Source organism: Panicum hallii, chromosome 3 (genome assembly GCF_002211085.1).
Source record: "Panicum hallii strain FIL2 chromosome 3, PHallii_v3.1, whole genome shotgun sequence".
NCBI classification, from domain to species: domain Eukaryota; kingdom Viridiplantae; phylum Streptophyta; class Magnoliopsida; order Poales; family Poaceae; genus Panicum; species Panicum hallii.
The window spans coordinates 18,054,165-18,081,457 of NC_038044.1; the positions used below are offsets into that span (position 1 = coordinate 18,054,165).

Genomic DNA, 27,293 nt, shown 5'->3' on the forward strand with positions numbered 1-27,293 from the left:
TCAGTATGTTTGGTGAGTAGCATTTGACCTGAGAGCGAAACGTCGCCGATCGGGAGCATGGACACAAGTACAAAGGACATGCATGTTTGGTTTGATGAAGCAACAACTAGCCCCAGATTTGGATGGATAGATATATGCCCCAAACGTGTATGGCCGCAATACATTGCAGATGCCCTTGGATATGATGATATAGATTCGGCAAGTGATCCGGCTTGAAATTAACCAAATAGATTCCTAACTGTTTTGGCAATTTTCCGGCAGCTAGATTGGCTTCAATCCAAACGCCCATCACTTACCAAAGTATTGGTCAGTAATGCCCTTACTCTGGTCACTTACGGAAGAACATGCCCAAGTTTACCGGCCATCTGCCTGATCTGCCCAAGTCCAAAGGCCCAAGCATGCATGCACATGCTGCCAGTTTGCATTGGCAGGTACATATACGCCTACGTTGAAAGCGCGCTGAAACTGCGCGCGGGTGTACAGTACAGCCAAGTACTCCGAGATGTCGAGAAGCATGGCCCTCGTCGTGGCGGCGCTCGTTGTCCTGGCGGCGCTGCGCACGTCGCCGGCGGCGGCAGAGATCCAGCGAGGAGTCCGAAGGGAGGTCTCGTACGACGGCAGGGCCTTGATCGTGGATGGCACGAGGAGGATGCTCTTCTCCGGCGAGATGCACTACACCAGAAGCACCCCCGAGGTATTGTGATTTAATCTAGATACAGTGTAGCGGCGCTGCTGTTTAGTATACTGCTGTAGAAGTCTTACTGGCGTCCTGTCTAGAAGAGAAGGATTGAAGGAATTTTGGCCGAAACTGTAATAAACTTTTCTGGGTTTTTTAGCTAACCGAAAAATGTGACAGTAGATTCATGAGGAAATGGTGTTTTCATATCAGTTCTACAGTCGTTGTTTTACCACATGCTAATTAAAAAGACAATGTAGCCTATGATACAGTTATTAAGGTAAATTTGCGTGGTGGTTTTGATCTCAACTCAGCATGCTGGCATGCTGCTGCGTGGGTGTGACCTGCACAACGATCTGTCATGAGCAGTGCGCTCTATATACTTTGATCCCCAGATATATGCCACCCCAACTGGGACGAGCCTCCTCTGCACCACTGAGGGGGACTCGTCTCACTGACGTGTGGCCCCAGCTCAGTGGGGCTCGCATGCCAGTGCCTCAACGACACCGAGTTCCTCTGCAGTACTGCAGAGGAATCGGTTCCAATAAACTAAAATCCGCTATGCAGCTACACATCTAGATTATTAAAAAATATTGAAATACTTAGAATTGCAAGTATCACGCAAGTTTGATGCCTTAAGTGAGCTTGTAAGTTGTAATTGTATTTTACATACGTTACGCAGCTCTATTACAGTGTTATATAATCCACCTAGTTATAACAACCAGTGTTGATATTTGTATTTTACATCTATAGGATGATAAGAGTCCTTGGTCCTCACTAGGTGTTCCCTTTCAGATACAAGATTCAACCATGTTGTCACCCTACCCGAATTCAGATAAATTTATCTTCCAAAATCCAATTTTGTATAGAAATTCCCAAATGATATATGTTTGTGTTGCCTGATTGGAGTGGGCTAATAAGTTGAAATTAGACTTTATACATTGGCTGCCTCGTTCAGAGTGATGAGCAACTGACCATCTTGTACCAGAACTGTGTTAGGTTAGCCTTATAAGGCACATGCACCTATAAATATTTGATTTCGAGTTCATGGACACAGAAAGAACGCAACATGCACAAAGGAAAGGTCAAAACCTTCAATAATCATCATAGTTAATCGACAAAATTAGTAGCATTTTCTGCTCGCCTGAAGAAACTTAATTTCTTATGCACTCCATCATTCAGTCCAACCCTTGATAAATCCTCTTGAGTCTGTTCAAAAAAATGACAGATGTGGCCAACACTCATCGCTAAAGCCAAGGAAGGTGGCCTCGATGTGATACAGACGTATGTGTTTTGGAATGTCCATGAGCCTGCCAAGGGTCAGGTAAACTCCCTTTCCATTTCGATATGGGTACGGGGTACCTGTGAGAAACATTCAAAATATTTCCATAAATGAGTGGCTGAAAACTAATATGATATCATTTCATCAGTACAACTTTATGGGAAGGTATGATCTTGTGAAATTCATCAAAGAAATTCAAGCCCAAGGCCTCTACGTAAGCCTCAGGATTGGCCCGTTCATAGAGGCGGAATGGAAGTATGGGTATGAATGAATGGGAAACATTTCCTGCGTGCAGATTGGTTGTATGAATTTCTAAAACAATGTTCTCAAAAGTATAATCTCAATTCTTATCAAACTAAACTTTTGAACAAAAATGTGATTAAAAGCTGAGGCTTGAGGGAATCTAGAATAGTATATTAACAAATGTTGAATAAATATATTTTTTCACGCAGAGGCTTCCCATTTTGGCTACATGATGTCTCAAACATTACCTTCCGAAGCGACAATGAACCCTTTAAGGTAAGCCTAGCCTGTTGACATGAGATTAGTAAACTCATTACCTACAATGTTTGGCTGATGATTTGCTATGGTTCTTAAGAAAACTGCTGAAGTCATTTCATATCAATGATTTCATCACAGTAAATTACCTGTAATCACTGCAGCAACATATGCAAAGATTTGTCACACAGATAGTAAACATGATGAAACATGAAGGACTTTATTACCCACAAGGAGGTCCTATCATCATTTCTCAGGTCAGGACAACTTGAATATATAGTTGTAGCAAAATTCATGTTTTGACACGCTGGTCATCTAATGACATCACTTGACATGCAGATTGAGAATGAATACCAGATGGTTCAGCCTGCATTCGGCTCAAGTGGACCACGTTACGTGCATTGGGCAGCTTCAATGGCTGTAAACCTCCAGACAGGTGTTCCATGGATGATGTGCAAGCAAGACGATGCTCCAAATCCAGTTGTGGGTGTCCATTCTCCATACTCTTTCACCTTATTTCCACATGGCTACATGAAAAACCCAATAAGTCTAACATCAAATTCATGGCTAGATAAATTCCTGCAACGGGCTCATTTGCGGAGAAACATTTGTAGGACCAAACTCACCTAACAAGCCTGCACTGTGGACAGAAAATTGGACATCTCGGTTTGTTAGAATGACATTTTAGCCTCAAAGTATTAGATCTTCTAATCCTGATTGTACAAAAAGGGTCTAATGGTGGATTGTTCCTGCATCCAGCTTCCTCACATATGGCAGTGATACACAATTGCGATCTCCAGAAGATATTGCCTTCGCGGTTGCACTTTTTATAGCACGGAAGAAAGGAAGCTTTGTGAACTATTACATGGTATGTCCAAAAAAAATACAACGTTTAAACATAAGAATAATAATTGTGTAATTGTTCTGCTGATTATGATACAGTACCATGGAGGAACAAACTTCGGGAGGTTTGCTTCCTCATATGTAACAACAAGCTACTATGATGGAGCTCCTCTTGATGAATATGGTACCATAAATATTTACACATAGTTCTAGATATGTTTACACAATTATATTAATTACTAAAGTAGTTCAATCAATTTAACTGCACCATTTATACAGGTTTAATATGGCAACCTACATGGGGTCATCTCAGAGAACTGCATGCAGTAGTCAAACAGTCATCAGAACCACTGCTATTTGGAAAGTACTCTGGTTTTTTGTTAGGTCAAGAACAAGAGGTACAACTGCAACAATTAAAACATAGACTATTTATTTAAAAGAATTACAAAATATAAACACATAATTTATGATGTACTCCAGGCACATGTGTTTGAAACAGAATCGAAGTGTGTGGCTTTCTTGGTCAATTTTGATAAGAGACAAATGCCAAAAGTAACATTTCGCCATATATCTTTTCAATTGGCTCCTAAATCAATCAGCATTCTCTCAGATTGCAGGAGAGTAGTTTTTGAAACAGCGAAGGTGAGTAGCCAACATTGTGTCGTGAGCATAATCTTATCTACATATATAATAGGTAAGTGTCATCAATAATTCTCATGTCTTTAATTATTTTTATCACAGGTAAAGGCCCAGCATGGTTCAAGAACAGCTGAAGTAGTACAATCTCTAAGTGACATCAATACTTGGAAGGCATTCAAAGAACCAATTCCTTTAGATGTGAAAAAAGCTATGTACACTACAAACCAGCTCTTAGAACAACTCTCAGTCACTAAAGATGAGACAGACTACCTCTGGTACACAGTCAGGTAAGATCATCATTCCCATGGCCTCTGTTGTTCATCATTTAATTTGTTTTTTCTCACTTTGATTGCCTCTCTTCAATAAATATGTTAAATGTATGATATGGGAAATTCTCTCAAACGCAGCTATGATTATAGACCAATTGGTGATGGCCAGCTTGTGCTTCTCAATGTTGAGTCACGAGCGCATATAGTGCATGCTTTTGTCAACAATCAACATGTAGGTCAGTATCCTATGAGAACTGTGGGTTTTCTAAGTTTCTTTTAGTATACCTTTTATGAAGCGTAAGCAATAAACATACAACATTATGAACTAACCATTATTACACATTTACACTGATCATATGTCAGTTTCTGATTATGCTATATCCCCCTTCTTAAAATTTTACAAATGATGCTTTTTATGTTTCTAGTCACCATTCACCCTTATCTAATACTGAATTATGCTTAATAGTTAACACTCTTCCATACTATGGTTAGGGTATGTGCATGGAAGTCATGATGAAGGTGGCAATATAATTTTGAAGACGCGCATTTTTCTAAAGGAAGGACAAAACACCATATCATTGCTAAATGTTATGGTTGGATCACCGGTATAGCCCATGCAACCTATCATATATACTGAGCGACAAAGAAACAAATTATTATAAATCAGCAATGAATTATAAAATGAACTAACAAGGGGCATAATCAATATATTGTACTTTGGGATTTCAAACACAAAGCATATGGTGCCACTTTGCATTATTGGCACAAGCTGGTACTCGGTTCCTACTGATTTTCTGGTTTGTAACTTTACATATAATGTTGAGACTGAATACCATAAGGTTGAATACTAAGTTACTTTTGAGTGACTAGAAATGCATTTAATTGAGATTTCATCTACTGATTTGAAGGACTCCGGCGCTCACATGGAAAGGAGAGTCTTTGGAATCCGGAAAGTGACCATACAAAAGGGAAAGCAGCCAGAACTGCTCAAGAATAAGCTATGGGGTTACCAAGTAAGTCCTAGTCAATTAGAACTAAAATAAAGAGGTAAAAAATCAAGTGCTTCATTTCAAGCCTTTTCCTTAAACGCAGGTTGGCTTATTTGGGGAGAGGAACCACATCTGCACACAAGGAGAATCACATAGTATTGAATGGGCAACCATCAACAACACCACATATCATCCACTTACTTGGTACAAGGTACATAAAGTACAAACTGGCTTGTTCATAACCTTATGCTAAGAGTCAGCTCTTTACACTAGCAAAGTAATTCCTGAAACAGTAGGTTATGTGACCCAGACAACATTTGAGACACCAGCGGGCAATGATGCAGTAGCATTGAACCTTGCTGGTATGGGGAAGGGCGAAGTATGGATCAATGGAGAGAGCATTGGGCGGTATTGGGTCTCCTTCAAGGCTCCTAGCAGCAACCCGTCTCAATCAATGTAAGTACAGTTAGTTCCTATTCTTAGGCTCGGTCCATTTCAGCACTACATTCTTCTCTTATAATCTTACAAGTAGTATGACATTGGCACATCAATCCTAAGGTATCACGTACCACGGTATTTTCTGAAACCTCAAGGGAACACTCTGGTCCTTTTTGAGGAAATGGGAGGCAACCCAAAGCAAATAACAGTGAACACAGTGTCCGTCAGAAGCCGTGGTAATGCAGGTAATAAAACATTAGCCTCATCATCGTTATACTTACACACACACACACACACCCAGTAATCAATACATCATAATATGCGGCCTTGCTACCAGTGTGTAATTATTCGTTTCACTGCTTCAGGATTGTTTGGGTAAGACTGGGTGTTCTATTCCCTTAACACCTGCAAAATTTGAAGGCTATCCATGCCCTGGATCCCAGAATTCCCTTCTAGTTGCTGCAAGTTGTAAATGATACAACATACAAGTATACAACACAGGAAACGAAATAACAAATTGAATTTGTTGGATGGCAAAGGCAGCAGAAAGGAGACAACAAAACAAGCACCAGGTATTCTTAGGCAAACAGTTAATAGAGCGAGGCATACTTCACAGGTCACATTTAGGCATTTGTTTAGCATGAACTAATATATATGGGCAAAATTTATCAAGAGACAGTTCATTCTTTTTGTGAATCGAAAGTGAGATCAAATTCATTTCGAGCGTAAATCTGATCGCATCGTCCTACCGAAAAGGGAAACCTGATCGCATCGTACTACCCCTACCGAATAATGAAATCCGATATAATCGTTGGAGCGATGCAAATCAACAAAGGGGACGAACAGACTTACAAGTGCCGTCGCAGCTCCCCGGCGACGCCCCGCGACAGGACGCACTTTTCACCAGCCCTGCAGTGACGTTCGCGGGCCCGTCGGATGCCACCCCCAGAGGCAGGGGCGTGCGGCCGGCGGGGGCGCGGGCGCGGGCGCCGAACTAGCTCCCTAGTGATCGCCGTCACCGGGGACGACGAGGCCCACAAGGGCCGTTTCGCTGTCCACGTGGTGGTGGTGGATGGGCTCAGGAGTAGATATGATGGCTAGGCCCGCGTGGTGGACGGTCCCAGCGGCCCACATGTTTGGCGAACTGCGGGTTTTCTTCTGGACCGGGCCAAGCTCGCCAGGCCAGTTTGGGAAATTGCACGAAGTTTACTTCATAATTCAAATATGTAAACATTCCTGCCTGGTACGGCCTACACAAAACATTTTCTATGTTTTGACTCTGTTTAATTTCGTTCAATTGACTTCAAACTCCTTTCCGTTTTTTTCATCGTTCGCTTCTCCGAGAGGGAACATGGTAAGGTTTATTAATGTTAGGAAAAAGTGTAGATTACCTCCTTATACTTTTATAGAGGTGTAGATTGCCCCTGAGCTCTTAAACGGTGTACTTTAACCTTAAACTCTCTAAACCGTGGAGATTACCCCCGCTGGCCTCAAAGACTGGTTCAGTGCCGACTAATCTTGGTTTTTCCTCCTTGTAGTCTCCATGATGCCAATATAATTAAATATACTTTTTGCTTTACCCCCTAGGCCTGGGTGAAAGGGTAAGATTTGGAGGGCTCCTCATTTTAGGGCTTAAGTAGAGGGTCTACTGGAGTTAGTTTTTTTTTTTACTTCACCCTCTAAACTTAGAGCAATGAGTTTGATAGAGTGACTGCTGGAGTTGTTCTAAAAGCCTAAAGTTGATTTCAAAGATAAGGATAGATGGAGGGGTGGTGACAGCATCTCATTAACTACATTGGTGCGATATTTTGAGAATGTGTAGGAGTATTGTGTAGAATTCTACTTCCATAAGGTATGTACAAGAGAAGATAAATTATTATGAGTTTATTACAAAATGGGCCAATCCGGACGCATGCACACGTAGGGTGGTAAAAGGGATCTAAATTTTACCCTAGATAATCTAAGGGTCGGACTCTAATCTTATTTAATTTTAAGCTAAATATACCTAAAGTTAAGTTGGATTATAAAGAGAGTACAAAGATGATGATTCGTTATCACCGTACGGCCCACAGCTTCGGTACCGCAATTAAGTAGGCGCTTATACGGCAATCTAAACAGCCAAGAAAAGAAAAGCCAGCGTGCGCCGGTGTCAACTTCGAAGAAGATCGACGAGCAGCAATGATATGATGGACGAGCTGATCGAGGTTGCCAGGTTGGTGGTGGCGCTGGGCAACCATGACGAAGGGGATCAAGCAATGCGAATGAGAGAGAAGGCGCAGCCGCGCAGGGTTAAGGATTGTCTATGGGACAATGGATCAGCCCATTTGGCAGCTGAAAAATCGGGTGTAAAATCTGCATGGCTGAAACACCGAGTGGCCCATATATAGATGCTAAAAAACCAGCTTCCCGAAAAATGATTTTAATTACCTACGTACTGTCTGTCACTATAAACTGCCTGAAACTTCTACCGGTTGCTCATGAAGTCTTAGAAATTCTTTGATTGAAAATTTTGTTTGGACACACCTTTCCCAGTTGTTTCACCTTCTGCCGACACTCCAATGAATAACAACAAAACCACAGGCCTTAATCTGGCGATTCAGAATCAAACAAGGTGGCACCTCCGACCCGTTCATTTTCAGAGGTTGCATCTTTCATCTTACATCAGGTCAATTCACTGATGCCAACAGAAATGGCAAGATATCAAAGGAATCGAGGACGAGGAGAATCAAATCAGTGAGCCTACTACAGAAAATGACCCATGGCATGCTACTTGCTCTAGTTTCTCCACTAACTAATTCTTACCTATACATAGGAGGTGATGGTGCTTTATATGATTTTGACTGCCAGAGCGTGCTGGACAGTCATCACATTCCTCGCATCTTGACTAGACCACACTGATCTGGAGATCATAATCAAGTGACAATATTTTAACTACCAGTTGCTATAATTCTGTCTATTTTATAGGATAAATAGATGTGCTTATATGAAGGACAAGTTGATAAATGTTAGCACTTTTTAAAACTAAGAACCATATCCTCACCTTTATTTTGCATGGAGAAAGCAAAGAAACCATGCAAGCACAATGATTGGGAAATGCAGAGATCGAATATGCAGGTTCTGATTTTCTGCGAGCTTTACACTGTGCACAAGACGAACTTAACTATTGTTTCTCCCACCACGGGACACTGCCAGATGGGTAGCTGTACAAATAATGTATGTATCGGCTGCTCTCTGTGGGGTCGCATCCTTTTTGTGATCTCAACTAATTTTTTCCACTTGTTGTGTGTCCGCAATGGCAATGGCTCCAGGAGATAAGTGCGCGACGTGTAAGCTCACGGATCTGGATCAAGAATCCTAAACTTTCGTTTCTTCAAGATATTTTCTTTTATTTGTTCATTTCGATTATTCTCACATTCTTGTGAGGCTGAAGTGACTCGCTACCTACAAGCAGTGGTTCTACTCTCTTGGCCCTTGTACAGTAGTCACTATCTCCTTTGCTCTCTATGACTCCGACGTCCCATTTTTCCCAGTGATTTTAAATATGCTTTAACATTCTGTGTAGTAGAGCCGAGTTATCGCAACGGAGGGAGCTGCCAGAGACGGGAGTAGCGTAGTGGTACTGGTAGGGGGCGTCACGGTCTCACCGGGTGAAGAAGATGATGGTTGCAGCGAGCAAATAAACAGGAGTTGACAAAAATTATTTGCAGGGGAGAGGCAAAAATACTTGAGTGTAGTGTAACTAGCCTTTTTGGATAATATATTGTATGTCTAGGTGGAGCTGTAAATAGTGCTATATTACACTACATTATTTTAGAAAATAATCATGTTTTTTTCTCTAAATGAGACAACCCAAGAGGGTTATTTATCAAAGCATATGACGATCTTTTTATGAAAAAAAATATTGTTAGGAGATTCTTGGTTGATAGCTTATTTTTCTTCTCGGGTTATGTCTGAATACATTAGACTAAAACCCTCGGTCATTTGATAAGAAAATCGTGAAAAAAGGAACTATAACCGTACCCCTAGCTAGCCTTTGATCAGAACGCTCCAGAAATACTCTATACGATGTAGTGTTAGTAATGCATTTAAGGAGAAACACCTATACACAATGGTCCTATACTCGGCAGATGCCAACGAGTAATGATCATTTCAGGAGGTTCATTTTTCGCTCCCCTGGTAGGCTGGTACCCCCACTTTGGACAGGCACACATGCCTGTTCGGATCTTGGCAGAAGTTACAGTCACAGCTCTCAAGGTATACTTGACAGCAAGCAGCAGAGCCACGAGAGTAACTGACACACAATTCAAGTTTACTGTATGCCATCCATTCCATGAGAGAGAGCAGATTCAAGTTGAAGCCTGAACCAACAACATACACCGGCGTACAGCAACTGATGGAGAGCCTGCGTGTTTGGATTGGACGATCTGGATCCGAGGAAACCTACGACCGGCGAGTCATCGATCACGAGGGGAAATCGGAGGACTGTTCTGCCCTGACGACGGGCGGGCGTACGAGACTGCTGTGCCTGTGTACGAGCGCAGGCAGGTCGGCGACTGAAATCATGGTGGTCGCGAGACCATGGCGGCCCTGTGGCAGACCTGCACGCATGACGATCGATCGAGCTGGCGGCCGTGGCGCCATCGTTGGTTGCTAGGAGCTCCATACAGTTGCAGCCTTGCAGGCCCTCCTGCGTCCTTGGTCGCACCCTGACCAAGTACTGCAGCGCAAACGGACAGCCTCGGAGCTGTACGCTTCCGCCCGTACGTACGGCTCCCGCACGGCACGCAAGCGTGTATTGTATCCCATGGACGGGCAGGGGTTAACACTTGAGTGCCCACGAGAGGTGTGTTCGTCTGCATCCGGCGCTCCAAGTCATCTTCCCTTTCGATCTGCAGCCTAGCTAGTTTAGTAGATCTGTATGGCGATGACGACGTGAATACAGGAGTCAGGAACCCAGGTCGAAGCAGCACGCAGTGACTGCTCCATTTCCGGCACGCATGGCAGCTGGTTCGACACAAGGTGCGGGGTCCCTCTCCGACCGATCCCTGCCTGCCGCTGCCCTGCTCGCCACAGTAATGTCGCCCAACCAATCACTCGCCAAGAACATTTGCAGGCCCTGCTCCCTCGCACCATCTCACCCATCACCCGGCGCATGGCCAATGGCAATGGCGCGCACCCTCCGCGCGTTCCGACAAGGGACGACGCAGATCATCCGTGTCGCTCCTCGTCCCCCGTGGGCCTACACGCACGTCGTGCAGGGAGCCACTTGTAGTTGTACCCTCGCACCAACCGCGCGCGCGCTGAGCCGGGGCGCGGCCCCGTCGCGATCGATCTCTCTCCTCCTCTTCCCCTCGTCCTGCCGTCCAAGCACCCATCACCCATCCACACAAAGCCGCCACGATCTCTCTTCCGCTTCCCCCGGCCCGTTTATAGCAGCGACCTGACAGGTTGCTGCACCTCCTGAATCCTCTCGCACTCGCTCGCTCTCAGCTGTCCGTTCCTTCCTCCGCGCGCCTCTCGCGAGCACCGAGACCCGGACTAGCTCGACGGGTCCATAATGGGGAACAAGCCGCCGCCGGAGCTCTACTACGAGATCCTGCACGTCGCCAGGGACGCCTCCCCGCAGGGGGTCCGGGCGGCCTACAGGAGCCTGGCCCGGCAGTGGCACCCCGACAAGCACCCGCCGGCGTCCAGGCCCGAGGCCGAGGCGCGGTTCAAGGCCATCACCGAGGCCTACGAGGTGTGTGACCGCCGCCGCCGATACCCATCGGCCATGACCCCCCGTTAATGGCCGGTCGGTCCTTACAGGATTCGATGTGTGTTAATTCATGCACGGTGCTAGCTGATCCGAGCATTCTCGCAGGCGCTGCTAGACCAGCAGAAGAACAGCAGGGCGGTGCTCGCCGCCGCGCGCGACGGCGGGACCGGGACTAGGCCGCCCGCCGCGAAGGACCGCGGCGGCGGCGAGAACGTCGTCGCCACGTCGGTGGCGAGAGCGCCGCGGAGCGAGAGGCCCGGCCCCGGCGTCGTCGCGCCCCGCACACCGGCGCGGGAGGCGGAGCCGGCCAGGAAGAAGGTGTACAGCGCCTGCAGCAGTGTCGGCGGCGGCGGGCGGCGCGCGTTCGCCGAGTTCTCCAGCTACGTCGTGCGCAAGGCGCCGCCGCTGGAGCGCAGGGTGGAGTGCACCCTCGAGGAGCTCTGCGGCGGGTGCAGGAAGGAGGTCAGGTACACCCGCGACGTCGTCACCAAGAACGGGTAAGCTGTCGCTCGCCTACGACGCAATCTTTTTAGTTTGTTTCTGACAGCATTCGTCGCCATTTAACTGCACGTATATCCGAAGATACGGGTTCAGGGCATTCTGGCGGTGTTCTACACAGAAATTGAATTAGCACATCGTTTTCATGAAGATACTACTATTTGATAAAAGAAATCATCTGAAACTATTTCCCTCCACAACTCTGCAAACATGCAGAGCTCTGCATTCAGAAATCAGAACACAACCTTTTTGAGTTCAGTCTGTCTGTATTCTAGTGCTAACAAAATATTGAGTTACAAATCATTTTGTCAGTATTACTGTTACCTGACTATTTCTGTCGTCTAAGTTTGTATAAGAATAATGATAGATCCATGTTTGGGAGCTTCAGTCTATGCAAGCAGAACTGTTATTTCGACACCAAATCCACTTTATGCTGAATTATGTGGTGTCCTTTATGGAACAAAATCTCAGTCAGCTCTCCACATTAAGGGAAACACTGAAGCAGTACGTACACATTCAGTACAACCTTCAGGTTATGTATGGGGTTATTAGTTTCCCCAGCCAGTCACATGCCACATTTATCATCAGAACATTCAGCTTGCTCTGCATCAGACATGAAATCCTTGGCCATGCGTCCTTTGCCGTCGTCCGGCTCCTGCCTTGTGCCTGCTTCAACCATATAAGTTGCAAGGCTATGTCGAGTCTAACACATGGACATAGCAATACAATATCTCACAAAGATGAACAATATCATCAGAAGATTCTGAAGCTACTGCCTTTACCTTGAGTAGTATAGTATTTCCGAAAGCTCATGTTTGTTAGAATGACTTCCTTTTGGAGGCTACCGCCTATCAGAAGTGGTCCTTTGGGCATTAGGTGGTGTGTAATGCATGCTGCCTGCCTGCATGTGAGGATGCTGGCCGATCGATCGAGCAGGGATAGGCCCAAGCTAGACAGTGACGCTGCACTTCCCTTACTACTAGCTGTTTGTGCCACTGATTTGACTGACGGCTTAGGCCTGTTTGGATGTTGTGGTTTTAGAAAACTATAGTATCAAAAAATGTAGTTTTATAAGTTCAAGATGTGCAAAATCAAGGTTTAGAAAAAAGGTCTGGAGTGGAGTTTTTTAAACTCCAGAAAGACTACGATTTTGATAATATTACGGTTTTTAAAACCATAAAGTTTGTTGCGTCCAAACACTCATAAGCTTTTATAAACCAAAGTATTTTGTAAAACTGTAGTATTTATCCAATACTCAAAAAATACTTTGTATAGACCTTACCGTGCTCAGGTTTCACGCGACTGACCCACCAACCTCGTACACCTCTGACTGCAGGCTGATCACCAAGAAGGAGGTGACGCAGACCATCCGGGTGAGGCCCGGGATGAGGAAAGGCTCGACGGTGACGCTGGAGGGCGCCGGCGACGAGCGGCCGGGCTGCCTGGCGGGCGACGCCGTGTTCGTCGTGTCGGAGAGGAAGCACAAGCGATTCAAGCGGCTCGGCGACGACCTGGTGCTCAGGACGCGGGTTCCGCTGGTGAGCGCGCTCACCGGGTGGCAGCTCTCGTTCCGGCTGCTCTGCGGCGACAAGTTCCGGTGCGCGTTCCGGGACGAGGTCATCTGCCCCGGGTACGTCAAGGTCATCAAGGGCGGGGGGATGCCCGTCGCCGGCGGGGAGAAGGGCGCGCGCGGGGACCTGATGGTGAAGTTTGAGGTCGTGTTCCCCGAGAACCTCACCGACGAGCAGCGGAAGGGGCTTGCCGAGATCCTGAGAGGCTGCGCCTGAAGTTTGCCGGGCCATCTGAGGTTCGTGTGTTCTGTGGCGACTTCTTGTCGTTGTAAAATTTTGTTACAACTGTGTTAGTACTACTATACTCAGAAAGGACTCTAGAGCACGTAAAGATCGATGTCCTTGTACATATGGTAGAGGTTTTGTAGTACATGGTTTCAATTTGCAAGGCCTGACATAGTAAGGGAAGGAACCCACGAATGGATGCTAGCGGTGATACAAAAGTAACAGATAAAAATACAATCTACAATCTGAAAGCAAAGATCTGAAGTGTAACACAGGGAATCAGCAATTGACAATCTGCGCTGGCAATTCACTTCAGGTTTAGGATCTGTTAAGCTGCACTTCAAAAATATATGCTTAACCAGGCATTCTTGCCGTTCAACCTGGGACGAAAAGTTTAGGTTCATGTACTAATCTTGAGGAAACACATACTTCGAAAAGGAAGGCTATTAAACACAAAATATAGCGTAAATCAACTTCAGAAAAAATGAAGTGGCTATGCATGTATGTTGGAGGAAAAGAACAGAAGATCTGATACAGTTGATTGCATTCAGTAATATGAGGAACTCCATTGAGACCCTTTAAGCATGCATGTGCAAAAACAGCACCGTCATACCAGCAATGATATTAAAATATATTAGTAAAGCAGATAAAGGGAAAAAATATTTAGCCATAGTTTATTTTTCCTCAATATTTGACGTACACCTGGAAGGTTGCAGAGCCCTTTCCTCAAAAACTTCAGTCCCACCATCCTGTGTCCTATTGGTGAGATCCTTGTCGCCTTCATCAAACAATGCATTCGTTGCAGGGTTGGCCTCTTGCAAACAAAAACTTCCTCCAATCAGGTATCCCGAGTTTCAATTGAAAAAAGAAACACATTGTTTAGCCATGGCATCCATATCATGGTTCACAACAGAAAGAAGAATGATAGTGATCAATGGTATCGAAGTATGAGATCCATGGCAGACAAATGTATCAAGCAAGAAAGTTTTTTCCTGATGAAGAAAAAAGCACGTGAGCTGATAAATAGCACTGTTAAACTATATTTTTCTTAAGAGAACTCTTGCAGAGAGCAAGGTGGTGACAAGTTTCATGGCAGCTCTTAAATTGTCATAGAGTAATAAACTGATTCTATAAGTCTCCTTTTGATGATTTAAGTGGTTGCTGATTTATGAACAGAGTGAAATTTCTATGAGAATGTTGCATGCAAAGCATTAAGTTTATACCTGGGTTGATGCTAAATAATTTAACTTCACAGTGTTCATGGAATATATATGTGCTTTTGAGCTGATTAACCAAAAATGAGCAACTTCATTCAGACAAGTTTACTCGAGAACTGTCAGACAAGTTTACTGAAGAACTGTCAGACTGGCCAAATAGCATTTTATATTAGCTGGTTAACAGTATATAAAATACCTGGGTTGATGCTAAATAATTTAACTTCACAGTGTACATGGAATATATATGTGTTTTTGAGTTGATTAACCAAAAATGAGCAGCTTCAGTCAGACAAGTTTACTCGAGAACAGCCAGACTGGCCAAATAATGTTGTATATTAGCTGGTTAACACTACAACAACAACAACTTAGCCTTTTGTCCCGAGCAAGTTGGGGTAGGCTAATTAGCTGGTTAACAGTATATAAAAAATTAAACATTGGATTAGCACATCAACCGTCAACAAGCATGTACAATATAGTGGCCATCTAAGAAACGCTAATGTATGAACTGATCATATTGTGAAAGAAATCATTGCTAGTAGCCTAAGAGAAAGAGAGGGTGAATTATGCAACTTAAAACCTTAACCTATGGCTCAAACTATTTTGCACAAAATATAAACTAGAAGATGCTATCTAAATGTGCAACTAGAGTTATTCTACTGTGAAACCCTCATCCCAAAACAAGTTTTGCAACCTATAGCCAATCCTAGCTTGGGACTACCTCATCCCAAAACAAGTTTTGCAACCTATAGCCAATCCTAACTTGGAACTGCTCTGAGGAAGTAAAAACACACAAGTTGTAAGTATAAAATACGGAAACATAAAGAAGGGGATGAGAGGAAGCAAACTCTTAACGCGAGAATTTATCACGTGGTATCGGTAGGCACTATACCACCTCTAATTCACATTGTTGAAGCACTCATTAAGAGTATTGCTTCCCGGTCACCAAGTCTCTTCCGGGACTTCCCTTGACTTGCCACAAAGGCTCGACCACTAAGATTCACGCCAAGTCCCCTGGTCACCTCAATACCGTCTTCACTATGAGCTTGGTCACCTCGATGCCGTCTTCACTATGGAGCTTCCCACAAAGGAGGGGTCTTCTCGTCCCTCGCACAAAGCCATTGTTGCCGCTCCAAACCAAGCCGGAGGATCGATAACTTGCTGGCGAGCCACCAAAACTCCAAGGGGCCGGCACACCGAGGTACAAGCTTCAGGTTCACTCAAGAACCAGCACAAGATCACAATACCTTGCTCACACTCTCTCTAGAGCTAGCCTATTACTACACCTCACAAAGCTTGTGCTAAATCTAAGGATTTGATCAATGAGCTTTTTGGTTGGCTTGGAGAACTTCAGCAGAGTTTCTATAGCTTCTCACGAACTCCAACAGCCTCAAAAGACTAGGGGTGAGGCCTTATATAGGCTAGAGATCCACTGCTAGCCGTTGCTATCTTTTCTGCCAAAAAGTCTAAAACGTCGGTTAAACCGGTCATAGGTGTCAGTTTAACCTGTTATTTTATGCTTGCCTACTAGCCGTTGAACTCCAACGTTCCCCTTCTGCTGACGTTATTACACCGAGCATTGCACCGATGCACCGTCGGTTCAACCATTGCTGAAGACTTTGCCTTGCCAGGCTTCTCCAAAACCTTCTGGAGATCTAAACGACCTATGCACCGATGCCTCCACTGATGCCGTCAGTTCCACCGGTGGTACTGAGTTTTTCTGCATTTGATCATCGTTGCAAGATCCTACCGACCCATTCAAAATCCATGCCGTCGGTTCAACCGATGCATGCAATCTTGCTGAGACTTGTCCAACTTGTCTCTGTGTTCCTGGAATGGTTTGACATCTTGATACCGATCTGGACTGTCTTGTAGGTGGATTGGACTCCATCCATGGGACCTAGAAATCCTACAAATGTGATCTCAAGTTTAGTCCCATTGACTATGTTGTCACACAATCACCAAAATCACAATTATAGCCTAATGGACCCATATTTCTTATATATTGTAATAGAACAGTAACTCCTAGATAAATAGTGTGAAAAATCATGACCCAAGACATGAAGACATTGACCAATCTCCATAACTGTCCCCTCCATCCCACAGCAGAAGGGATCGCTGCTGTGTGTACTTGCTGCAGAACAATCCTAAAATTCAGTAGTTTAGGGAACTGAATCAGAATCTTTGTACCCTTGTTGCCCCATAATTCCATAAAGTAGGCTTCCATGGAGTTTTGGTCTATGCTACGTGCTGAAGGCCTGGCAACCTAGGCTGTGTCTCTGCATCTGTTCGGGAGATTCTTTAGTTTTTGAAGAAGTAATAAAATTGTACTTGTTTATAGTAACTCAAAAGGTTTTTTGGTCAGATATAAAATAGGGCTTGATGTTGTGAGCAATGGTCTGGAACAATAATACACACTGGATCTGTGGAGACAGGTGAGGTGCTAGGGAAGGTGACACACTTTGCATGCTAACTGCAATTCAATCACACAGATGTAGTGGCTCAATGTTTCTGTTAGAATAGTACAAACATGCAGATAATATCAATTAGTTTTGACTTAGTGAGCAGCATTCCATACAAAGTGTTTTATAGCTGTCCAGTACAGGAGATGGCCAGGTCTGAAAAACGTATCCATGAGTTGCGGAGATCTCAACAGTAAAACCATGCTTTGCAGCTATCAGTAGTGCTCGCACAGAGCTGACAGAGCAGCACTGCAATTAGCTGCAGACCTATACGCTACGGCACAACAACCTGGATTCATTGCTAAATTGACCAGGCATGAAAGCCCATGTGCGAAGCTTTCAGGTTTTGAGCATTGACTAACTTCACTCAAACGAGCACAAGTGTTCAACAGAAATCACTGTGCTATCGCAGCAGGCGATGTCCTGGTGATTTGACCGGCTGGCAATGCAGAGGCCACATCCACACCATTGTCACCGCTGGAGCGGAGAATTAGCATCGTTCCTACTTCCTGCGGCCGGCGAGGCGCAGTGTTAGCAGTGCGTTGCTGTTGTCTGACTCTGACTGTAGAGCCTCAACAACAAACTTGTCGCGGTGCGGAGGTGGCCATTTCGATCGAACCAGCTTGTGTGAAGGAAGCCATCCAGGAGTTGCCCGTCAGCACGTTCCACCAGCAATGCAAGTCGGCGGGCGGAGGATCATCGCATAACCAAAACTGGACATCGTCGCTGTGCTGACGCAGTGGCACTGCGCAACTACTAGTCACCTGAAGATGAGAAGCTTCATCAGCCGCCCGGGTCCAAAGCGGCCGCCCTGCCACTTTAGCGGTGGCCGGTGGGTTACTAGATGATGCGACCAGAAGGCAGGCTTTGGTCGTTAAACTAGAATTTGTATCGTGTAAAACAAATAGGAAATGATATCAAGTGGCTTACTCTTTGAGACTCAGAGTGAACATATCAGCAAACTTGACTGCAATCTTGCTGGCTGCTGCCATGGGAAACAGGGGACACAATCTCTCATCCACTACACAAAGCAGACAGTTTATAGCATGAAAAAACAAAATCTGTTACAAAGAACTATCAAGATAAAGCCTTGACAAGGTGTCTGACAGTTCCATAGCAAAGGGGGGCATAGATAAACCTACAGCCTAGTTTATTCAACAGAGTTGTCGACACACGGAACAACACTATCTGAGAAAAAGCAACACCACACGCAGTCACGCAGACAACAAGTTCAGAATCTGCAGAGAGATTTCGGAAACCTCATCAGGTGGGGTGTAAAAACTTCGCGTCACCTAGGACCACACACCCGGGCCCGCTGCAGGGTTTTTGTTGACCTGGCTGATCCGTTTCATCATCGACAAATTGCTGAAACACATCGTGGACCACCAAAATAAGGAAGCAACCTGCTGGTAGTACTCTTAGTAGTATGTCCATGCAGGGGTGTTTGCTCTTCCGTAATCTCATCACCACCCGGAAACATACTACGACCGCTAAAACTGACACCGGAAAAAGTAACAAGTACATGGGTACAACTACTGCCACCCAATTCACGAAAAGGACAAACAGTTCGTCCCCGTCCAGTTCAAGGACATACTCATCCCAGCTGTTCCAAGGGTATTTCGATGCCATTGCTACGAATACTATACTCGCAAATGCTATAATCATATTAGTAACGGCTAGACAAACAAGTACAGCAGATAAGCAAAGGAAAAAGCGGCGAACTCTTATGGGCGTAGTTGTTTGACTGGCAACCACAAGCAGGCATGTGGCAAATATGGAGCAATAGAATGACATGCTATTCGCAGCAACTTTACCAAAATGCGCATTAAGCATTGCCATTGACATGCCAGCTTTATCGCCTTCTGTGTCGTAGCCCCTGGGTGGAGCGAAATCAGCAGCGAATGAACCGGCTGCAACAAATGCAGCGATAGATAAAATGCTCTGGGACACATTGGTGTATTGAACGCTGGCTTCCTTCTCGTCTTCCAAGCACTGCTTATCTGTCATATTTCTAGGCTGGTAGAATGGACTGGGATAAGCATCACAGCATAGTAAGCACGCGGAGATGAAAATTTTCTTGACCTGCATAAAAAGAAAAAAAGAATATTAAGATAGGAAAAATAAAATAGTTGAAACAGCGGAATGCTTGATGTAGGAACATACTGATAAAAATGAATAGCTTTCCGCAAAAGCAACATGTCGAGGTGTTAACCCTTCATGGTTAATATTGCTAAGATTCACCCTAAGATCCATCATAAGAAGAGTGAAGATTATTACATGCCCATGCTTTACAGCCAGATGTAGTGGTGTGTCTCCTTCACTATTCCCGGCGTTCATCATGCTCACGAACTTCGGGTTTCTCTGGATGCGCCACACCACCGAAACTCTCCCATGTTCAACAGCGCAGTGCAAAATATTTCTATGTTTATTATCAACGAACTCAACACATCCTGGGCATATTTTCATTAACTCGCAGACAACTTTGATGTTGCCGGCAATAGCAGCAACGTGCACAGGAAATAGACCATTATCATCTGAAATGTATGCAGATGAGCTGTCGTTGGCCAGTAAAAGTTTCACCACTTTAGCTTTCCCAGCTGATGCTGCATAGTGAAGGGCAGTTCTTCCAGAACCGTCGGCCTTTTCCGCAAGTGTTGGCTCCCAGTGTAGCAGGGACTCGCACATTTCTTGAGCTGAAAAAGAAGGATTACCACTTCAATATAAAAACACTCATATTGTGCAAAAAGAAAAGGAGTGCAGAGGAGTTGAGGGAGTAATATATGAAATACATGTAATGCACAAACAGCAATATGACTTTTAGGGGACCTTTAAGAATTCATGCATGTTACCGTTGTTAGCGTAGAGCGCAGCATGCAGAGCTGTTTGTCCATCTGGTCCTGCATAGCTTGCCGGCGATTTTACACCGTCAGAAGATTCTCTAATCAAGATGCCAACCATGTCATCCTGGTTGGATACAACCGCCAAGTACAGCGGGGACACACCTTGTCCATCAACAACTGCGAGAAGCCTGCTATCCCTCGACACCAGTTTCTGCAAGACGGACACATGGCCGTTCCTGATGGCCTCATGCATTGCGGTCGCCCCACCCGAGTTCCATGCCTTCAGTATAGGACTTACAGGTACTTCTTCAAGAACGTGTTGTGGGTATCTAGCTACGTGCTTGATGAAGTAATTGACCACATCGACATGCCCAGCCCTCGCTGCGCAGATCAGAGGCGTGTCAAGCAGATTGTTCCTTGCCATGATAAGCGAGGTGTCCTGAGTACAGATCAACACGACGAGCGTCAGGTACCCGCGGCTGGCTGCAATATGGAGCGCAGAGCTGCCCTCGGCTGTGACGCCTCTTAGGCAGCTTTCGTCACCCCCCTCAGCTGTTGCTGAGGACCATACGCCCAGGACTTGCGCTAAGAGATCTGCGTCGTCAGTGGAGACAGCTTTGAGCAATTCATGGTTCATTGTGTGTGGGCTGCGCTTCGCCGCCATGTATTCTGGCTGAATGAGTCTCAATGTAAGTAGATGACATCTGAAATAGCATAGCAAGTTTCCGGTGCTCTATATATACGAGGACTGTGGATGCCAATGACTAGTGGAAACTTCCAAGAATTAGAGGCCTCATATTTTGTTAGTGTAAACATGTGGATGTGGCAAGAAAAAACTAACTAGTAGATGTCCACTTGGAAAATAGACGTGGGTGTGGTTGGCAAGGTAGTCATCCACATCCACATTGAGTAGTTGGAGGCCTCCAATATGATTAATCACCCTATTGTTGTGCAGCCTGGAGCTACAGCCTCCAAGTAATCGATGTGGATGGCCAGAAGTCATACAATCGGCAGTATATTAAGTATGCTATAGCCTATAAGGCATTGGGTGCTTAAAATACGTGTACATGTCCAGTTTCCATGGGTTCACAATACACCAAACAAAGAGCACGGACGAAGTAAATCGGCTGCGCATGGGTTCACACTACACCAACCAAAGAGCATCCGGCATAGCAAAGTCAGCGCCATACTTGCGTCAATAATAGAAGATGCCAAACGTCTCACCGGCTCACCGCTGATACGACTTTGCTTCGGACTAGTACTGGATCTAAAATTTTAGCTAGGGTTGCACGATAAGCGGCGGTAAGCCGATAAGATTCATCACAAGGGACGTACAACTAAGTTTGGAATTAGGCATAGTTGCAATACAAAGAGTTCAAATCAATCCATCTCATCCATAAAGAATATTACGAATTCACAGCACATCAAAAAGATACTACAGTATCATATGAAGCGAATTTCAGTGTGAACTTTTGAAAACTCCAATCAACATTCAATTTTCGCTAAAGCCGGCTCCTGAATCCCCAATCCCCAAATCAAAAGACAAAATAGAGGAAACGAGGAATATGTGCAGAGGATTACCTAGCATCCTAGCCGGCGGCCCAGTCTGCCGCACGGGCGCACCCACAGGTGGGGTCGCTCGTCGCAGACGCCGGCCGCCGGCTGCGAGGCCGCACAGACCCCCGCTTCTCCTCCCTTCGCCATTCTCTGCCTCTCTCGGTCTCTAGTGTGCGGCATGTGCCGTAGCCGGCGCTCCCGTCTCTAGAGGATGACGAGAGACGGGACTAGCTTGGGCCGGAGCCTGGATTGGATAGCTGCATGGGCTTCGCTGGGCTGGTCTATCGTGAGAGGTTGGAGCTCCCAGGCTGCACCGAGAAATCGGTCTGGTTTTCATGCTATGGTTTTATGGCATTTGCATATATAAATAACTAGAAAGATAGCCTACGTAAATTGCGCGGATAGCTAGCATTTTTTATACTGATATTTATATTTTATTACTTGAAGAAATATGCGTATAGTTTTGTTTAGTCCTTCTATGGACATTATTTTGTCCTAATGATCTAGATCGAAGATACCACCTATGTTTTCTTCACGTTCATATTTTGTGCCTTATTTTTTTGTAACATGGACCAGGAGAAAAAGCGAACATTATGTAGAAATAATTTTTTTAATTTTTTAACCTAATACAAAGACTTTAATTTTTTTTTCACCATCATATTTTTTAAAGGAAGATCTAGATGAGTATTGATTAGAGATAATATTCTTAATTTAATTTTGAGTTTGAGATGATACCTTAATGTGCATAAATCTTTAGACTTTAGCTTTTATCATATCCAAATCTCTCCTTTTTCTTACGGTTGTTGTGCCTTTTTCCACCATGAATCATGCGTCGGGATTAACAAATTCACCCTTATCCCTTTTCTAATTGATATGAGACTGCTCCACTCTAGATATTTTAACTTCATGTTGTGCAGTCACTTCCAAACACCTGAACTCCACAAAAGTTTAGAGTAGCCCACTCCATGAATATGGAGGCCTCCCCTAGGTCATGCATTTTTGTGGATTTGAAGGGAAGGTAAAGTGGTTCTTCAGAAATTGGTGGTGATGCACCATCAAGGAGTTTCTGGAGTGGACCTGAAAAACTGAAAAATTGGAGTGAAGTAGTCTCAAACAGGTCATGTGCTCACGTCACCTCTCATCATTGCCGGTGGTCATCGCCATGCCTTGGTGGCGGCATTGATGCTAGGTCATGTTAGGGTGATACACGATCTCCTAACTCGATAGAAATTGTGTTGCGACATGTGCTCTGCAAGTCGAGCGCTAACTCTCTTGTCACTTTCTAGATCAAAGTTGCTTCTTAGCTTTACTGCCCTTCCTGATCGTGAAGGGTTCTCCAAATTTGTTGTCAAACTGCACTTCTTCATGGCTAACACATTGTTTTCACCATGGTTGTCATCACCCTCTTGAAATCTGACTCTCTTTCATCACCATCTAGATTGCAATCGCGTCACAGCTCTGCCATAGCCATGCCATGCTCACACTTTTTTTCTCCTTTCTTAATTTTGATTGTAGTTATTCCTCTCCAATAATTTTTTCAAAGCCCCTCTCAAAATTGTGCATAATCCCATTGTCTTTAAGTTTGAAACCACATTGCAGCTCCATAATACCTACACCAAACCATTGTTGTTTTCGAGAAAATAATATTTTATCATTTTATGTAGACTGTCTTCCGAAGATGTTTTGGCTGTGATTTTGATCCCTGTTGTAGCATGAGGATTTAAGAGAAAATATCCATTCAGCAAACAAAGCGTTAGAGGTAGTCGCTATGTATATATTTCATAATAACAAATGGAGAAACGATAATAACTTTTTCTTTTGTATTCTTTGTTTTGTGTATAACTTTACTTTCATTCATGATCAAAACTTTTGAGCTAAGAATGATGCAACAACTTTTATTGTATACAGTCGCAGAGACCGGTGATTGTTCCTTTTTCTAAAAAAGTACCACAATTGTTGTCTTCTTTTTCCTAGTGTAGTTCTGACATGCAGTGGTGTAATCTTAAAAATTGGATCATTGTATCTAGAGAAAAACGAAACTTGTTTTGTTCTTATTATCCGTTGAAGTGCTGCACAGGTAAACTTTCCGCCTGTTGGTCATAGGCAGCCTCCTCGGGTCTTGGATGCTTGGGGGTAATGCTACATGGATCTCTGTTGTGGGTTGCGTGCTCCTCGATTAAGGAAGCTAAAAATGTAAAAAAAAAAGCTAAAACATATTTTAGTTTCATGTCCTTTTGCGAGTAAATACGTATTTTAGTTTCATGTTCTTTTGCGAGTAAAGAGAAAAAATTATTAATTGCTCAAACACTTCGGAGAGCGATCATACTATCCAAGCAATAAAGAGTAATGTATTACTTTTAACACCTCAGAAAGCGATCGTAACATACTACACTGGTTTAGCAGCTTCACGGTCTGAGCTCACTCATTTGCCATATTGTTCTGCTCTCTCTCACGTAGCTTCTTAGATGATGGATAACAGAACAAGCATGGCGGGCGGCCGCTTGCTTCTAAAATTATTTAGGGATCAACGCCATACAATCGGATTCAAGAATATGTGTGTAGGTTGAAAGTAGAACTTTACCTGTGTGATTCGTAATCGCAACGCCAATATCAGCTTTGCGATTCTGCATAGAGATGGCTTCATCAATATGGATACTGATTTTGATTCGTCCAGTATTCCAATGTCATAAGGCTCCCACAACAGCAATCTCCTCTTATGTCTAGGCCATCAAGTGCAGTGATGTTCCTTCTTCTTTCCTATCATGTTCAGGTCTAAATTTTGTTGGACGGAACGCAATTAAAGAATTTCAATGGACTGCCAATAGTTAGCCTAACGCTAATATTTTTCAATTGGCTAATTGGATATTGTAGCACGGAGTATATTTATGTATACTAACAACATACGGATAACATAAGCCTTTTGCATCCATTTTTCCTTTTAGATTTCTAATTTAGCTATATTTATAGTTCATATTTAGCGTGGACTCTTAAGGTTGACGTAGACCGTTAGATCTTCGTAAAATCCGATGATGTAAATTCCTCTCTTTTTTAAGATTAATGTGGATTCCCTCTAGACGAACGTGGTGGCTTCTTTTAACACTCCCTTTATTAATACTATTTTAACACTCCCTTTATTAATACTAGTAAAATACATGTGCGGCACGCACGTGTTTTCAAAATATACTATGTTTGAACACGTATTTTAATTATATCCATAGAACACAAATAACAACCCAATGTCGGCATCTCGTATGTGTTTGCTATTGCATCACAACTTCTGGAACATCTTGTAAAACATAGTAAAAAATACTTTTAAATTTATAGAGCCAATCATTTACTAATTAAATTGAAAACCAATAAATCAATTACAAATTTAAATTTTTTTCCTATTTTCATTTACTTCCTAAATATCAAGCCAACATGCAGGAGAGCTGGGTATTTTATATTAAGAAGAGGAAAAAGGGGGTAAAGAACCCCTTACAAAGGAAAGAAGAAAAACCACACACCCATATACAAGCACAACACCACTCACACGCACACAAGGGGACTGAGGCAACACGACCTTGTCCAAGCACAAAAACAGAAACTTAGCCCTCTTCGTAGTCATAGCCTTAGTCCATGGTTTTCTGAATTTACATACATTAAACAAGGATGAGTAGAAAAAATGGCTTAATTTTATGCTAAACTGAATCAAACAATGGATACACAGATACACAGAAATTACACAGATTAGCAGAGCAGAAAAAATGAGCATTTACCTCTTATAATCATCAATTCTTCAGCGTGCAACTGCCACTGATCTTTAATTTGGCAATATGGTCGCCCTGTGGGAGAAGTTAGAGGGTTTATTGTCATTATCATTTATCAACATTGTAGGAGTAAAACATTTAACTTTACCACTTGTCATTGTCTATATCTATACTATGAAGATTGAAAATAATTGAAAATATTTCTCACCCGCATCGGGCCCACCATACCCCTTATATTGGACCCACCAATCAGGATCGAGGGAAGTGGGAGAAAGGATAGACCCATAAAAATCGCATCTTCAAGAACGTTTCTATCAAAAACTTATTTTTTTCTCGCCGCATCTTCCTCTTACCCGCCGGACCGAAAACACCTGTCGGGCTGTCATGCGTGCCTACCTTCTCTACTTGAACGGCGACCCTCTTGCACTCCGTGGGCGGCTCACCTCGTTGCCTGTCGCCCGGTTGTAGAGTCAAGTTTTATTTTGGTGGGGAAGAAGAAAGGGAGGAAGGTGACTGAGCTAAAAATCAATGGCAGAGCATCTTATTAGATAATACGTAGGACCATCTTTTATTAGATGCAGTGCCAGAGCATGTGCTTGGTAGTTCTGCATATCAATTTATTTACAACCTGTAAATTGAACCAATACTATTTATTACCTGTATTGCTCTGTTTTGCCCCCTTCTAATAAGCATTTTGCTTGAATACGTTGTTTTAAAATTCTTATTTATAAGTTTTCTAAAAATACGTGCGGCACTCTCTTCTAGTTAAAGATAATGATGCAAGATTTAGTCCTTGCTTCGTATCCCCCATTACCGATTTCATAGTGTAGGCAATCCATCGAACACCTCAGCAGCATGGCATAGCAGCAGGACTGCAATGCATCGGCACCATTGTGTAGTTTGTACTCCCACGCTTGCAAGTGACCCACCATAGCCTGTGAGAGACACGAATCGGAAACAGTTACATGATCAAGAACAACAAATGGGAAAGTCACAATCTGGAAGGATGCCGGCGCGTACCGGAAGTTCCACTACGTGTGGACATAGGGGCTGATGCGGAGGTGGACGTAGAGGCTGAGCACGGCGTCGGCGCCCCGGCCTTGCCGCCCACCTCCCCCAGCGTCGCACGGACGCGCGAGCAGGGTCAAGAGAAGGTGAGGCCCGAGTCCCTGAGGTCCAGCTCCATCGCGGCACCGCGCCTGCGCCGCCATCCTCTCCTGCGTAGTAAGCCACGGTGAGGATGGTGGCTGCGGCAGCAGTGACGACGAGGCAAGAATCTGATCCAGGGCGGGCGGGGGTCACCTGCGGTGAGGAGGCAGAGGGAAGAGGTGGTGTAGAGATCGACTGCAGCGGCGACGGCGGCGGAGCCGTACGACGGCGTGCTCGCCAGCGAGGATGATCTTGCCGGGCTTGCAGGCGCGTACCTCCATCAATCGCCGCCGCCGCGTCTCCTCAGACCGGGGATAGGACAATTTCGATGGAGCGGGGAGGGCAGGACGGCGCGGACGGATAAGTGGAGCGAGACAGAGAAGGAAGAAAACAGAGGATGTGCGCGATTGGGACTTGACAAGCGGGTACGGGCAGGCGGGCGGGCAAGCAAGCGGTAACAAAACCTTTTTGTTTTTGGATAGGTCTGCACCTTCTCTTGCCTCACGCAGTCCTGACAATGCGTCCAATGTTCGTGTGAGAAATATTTTCAATTATTTTTTATTTTTATAGTATAGATAATAGATTTTTAATTATTTTCGATCTTTATTGATTGTATAGATAGATAATCACAAAAGG

General features: G+C 44.3%; 2 protein-coding genes, 2 long non-coding RNA genes and 1 pseudogene across 13 annotated transcripts; 2 read left to right on the forward strand and 3 right to left on the reverse strand.

Annotated features, from left to right (window-relative positions):
• Window positions 1-1,754: 1,754 nt before the first annotated feature.
• LOC112886205 lies at window positions 1,755-6,723 on the reverse strand. Of its 5 annotated transcripts, XR_003227359.1 has the most exons (6): window positions 6,487-6,723; window positions 3,083-3,279; window positions 2,811-2,983; window positions 2,606-2,696; window positions 2,450-2,488; window positions 1,755-2,038 (listed from the first exon to the last, which is right to left on the reverse strand). It is a non-coding gene; the product is annotated as an uncharacterized LOC112886205 (long non-coding RNA). The 5 variants fall into 5 exon arrangements; XR_003227362.1 differs by lacking the exon at window positions 2,450-2,488; XR_003227361.1 differs by lacking the exon at window positions 2,606-2,696 and having other exon boundaries at window positions 6,487-6,722.
• LOC112886204 lies at window positions 1,905-6,476 on the forward strand (annotated as a pseudogene).
• Window positions 6,724-11,010: 4,287 nt separating the features above from the next.
• On the forward strand, window positions 11,011-13,942 carry LOC112884205 (dnaJ protein homolog 1-like). The gene is made up of 3 exons (XM_025949566.1): window positions 11,011-11,374; window positions 11,498-11,889; window positions 13,227-13,942. The coding sequence occupies exons 1-3, from the start codon at window positions 11,192-11,194 to the stop codon at window positions 13,675-13,677; spliced, it is 1,026 nt and encodes a 341-aa protein (XP_025805351.1). The 5' UTR covers window positions 11,011-11,191; the 3' UTR covers window positions 13,678-13,942.
• A 4,442-nt stretch (window positions 13,943-18,384) lies between these two features.
• On the reverse strand, window positions 18,385-22,042 carry LOC112887587 (serine/threonine-protein phosphatase 6 regulatory ankyrin repeat subunit B-like). Of its 5 annotated transcripts, XM_025953791.1 has the most exons (5): window positions 21,784-22,042; window positions 20,365-20,875; window positions 20,212-20,259; window positions 19,526-20,055; window positions 18,385-19,444 (listed from the first exon to the last, which is right to left on the reverse strand). In XM_025953791.1, exons 2-5 carry the CDS (start codon window positions 20,864-20,866, stop codon window positions 18,626-18,628), a joined length of 1,899 nt encoding a protein of 632 aa, XP_025809576.1. In that variant the 5' UTR covers window positions 20,867-20,875; window positions 21,784-22,042; the 3' UTR covers window positions 18,385-18,625. The 5 variants fall into 5 exon arrangements, with proteins under 5 accessions (XP_025809576.1, XP_025809577.1, XP_025809574.1 ...); XM_025953792.1 differs by having other exon boundaries at window positions 19,640-20,055; window positions 20,212-20,875; window positions 21,784-22,041; XM_025953789.1 differs by having other exon boundaries at window positions 20,212-20,875; window positions 21,784-22,039.
• A 3,082-nt stretch (window positions 22,043-25,124) lies between these two features.
• Window positions 25,125-27,093, reverse strand: LOC112886588. 2 transcript variants are annotated; one of them, XR_003227405.1, is made up of 5 exons: window positions 26,811-27,093; window positions 26,529-26,725; window positions 25,717-26,443; window positions 25,518-25,583; window positions 25,125-25,385 (listed from the first exon to the last, which is right to left on the reverse strand). It is a non-coding gene; the product is annotated as an uncharacterized LOC112886588 (long non-coding RNA). The 2 variants fall into 2 exon arrangements; XR_003227404.1 differs by having other exon boundaries at window positions 25,518-26,443.
• Between the last annotated feature and the right edge of the window lie 200 nt (window positions 27,094-27,293).

What these genes read in the sequence shown, in the direction of transcription:
- LOC112884205 (XM_025949566.1), top strand. Translation starts at nt 11,192, where the DNA reads ATGGGGAACAAGCCGCCGCCGGAGCTCTACTACGAGATCCTGCACGTC. An exon ending in CCATCACCGAGGCCTACGAG is followed by an intron (nt 11,375 to 11,497) that starts GTGTGTGACCGC and finishes GCATTCTCGCAG; the next exon opens with GCGCTGCTAGACCAGCAGAA. An exon ending in GACGTCGTCACCAAGAACGG is followed by an intron (nt 11,890 to 13,226) that starts GTAAGCTGTCGC and finishes CTCTGACTGCAG; the next exon opens with GCTGATCACCAAGAAGGAGG.
- LOC112887587 (XM_025953789.1), bottom strand. Translation starts at nt 20,866, where the DNA reads ATGGCGGCGAAGCGCAGCCCACACACAATGAACCATGAATTGCTCAAA. An exon ending in TGCGCTCTACGCTAACAACG is followed by an intron (nt 20,056 to 20,211) that starts GTAACATGCATG and finishes CTTCTTTTTCAG; the next exon opens with CTCAAGAAATGTGCGAGTCC. An exon ending in AAAGCTATTCATTTTTATCA is followed by an intron (nt 19,445 to 19,525) that starts GTATGTTCCTAC and finishes CTTTTTATGCAG; the next exon opens with GTCAAGAAAATTTTCATCTC.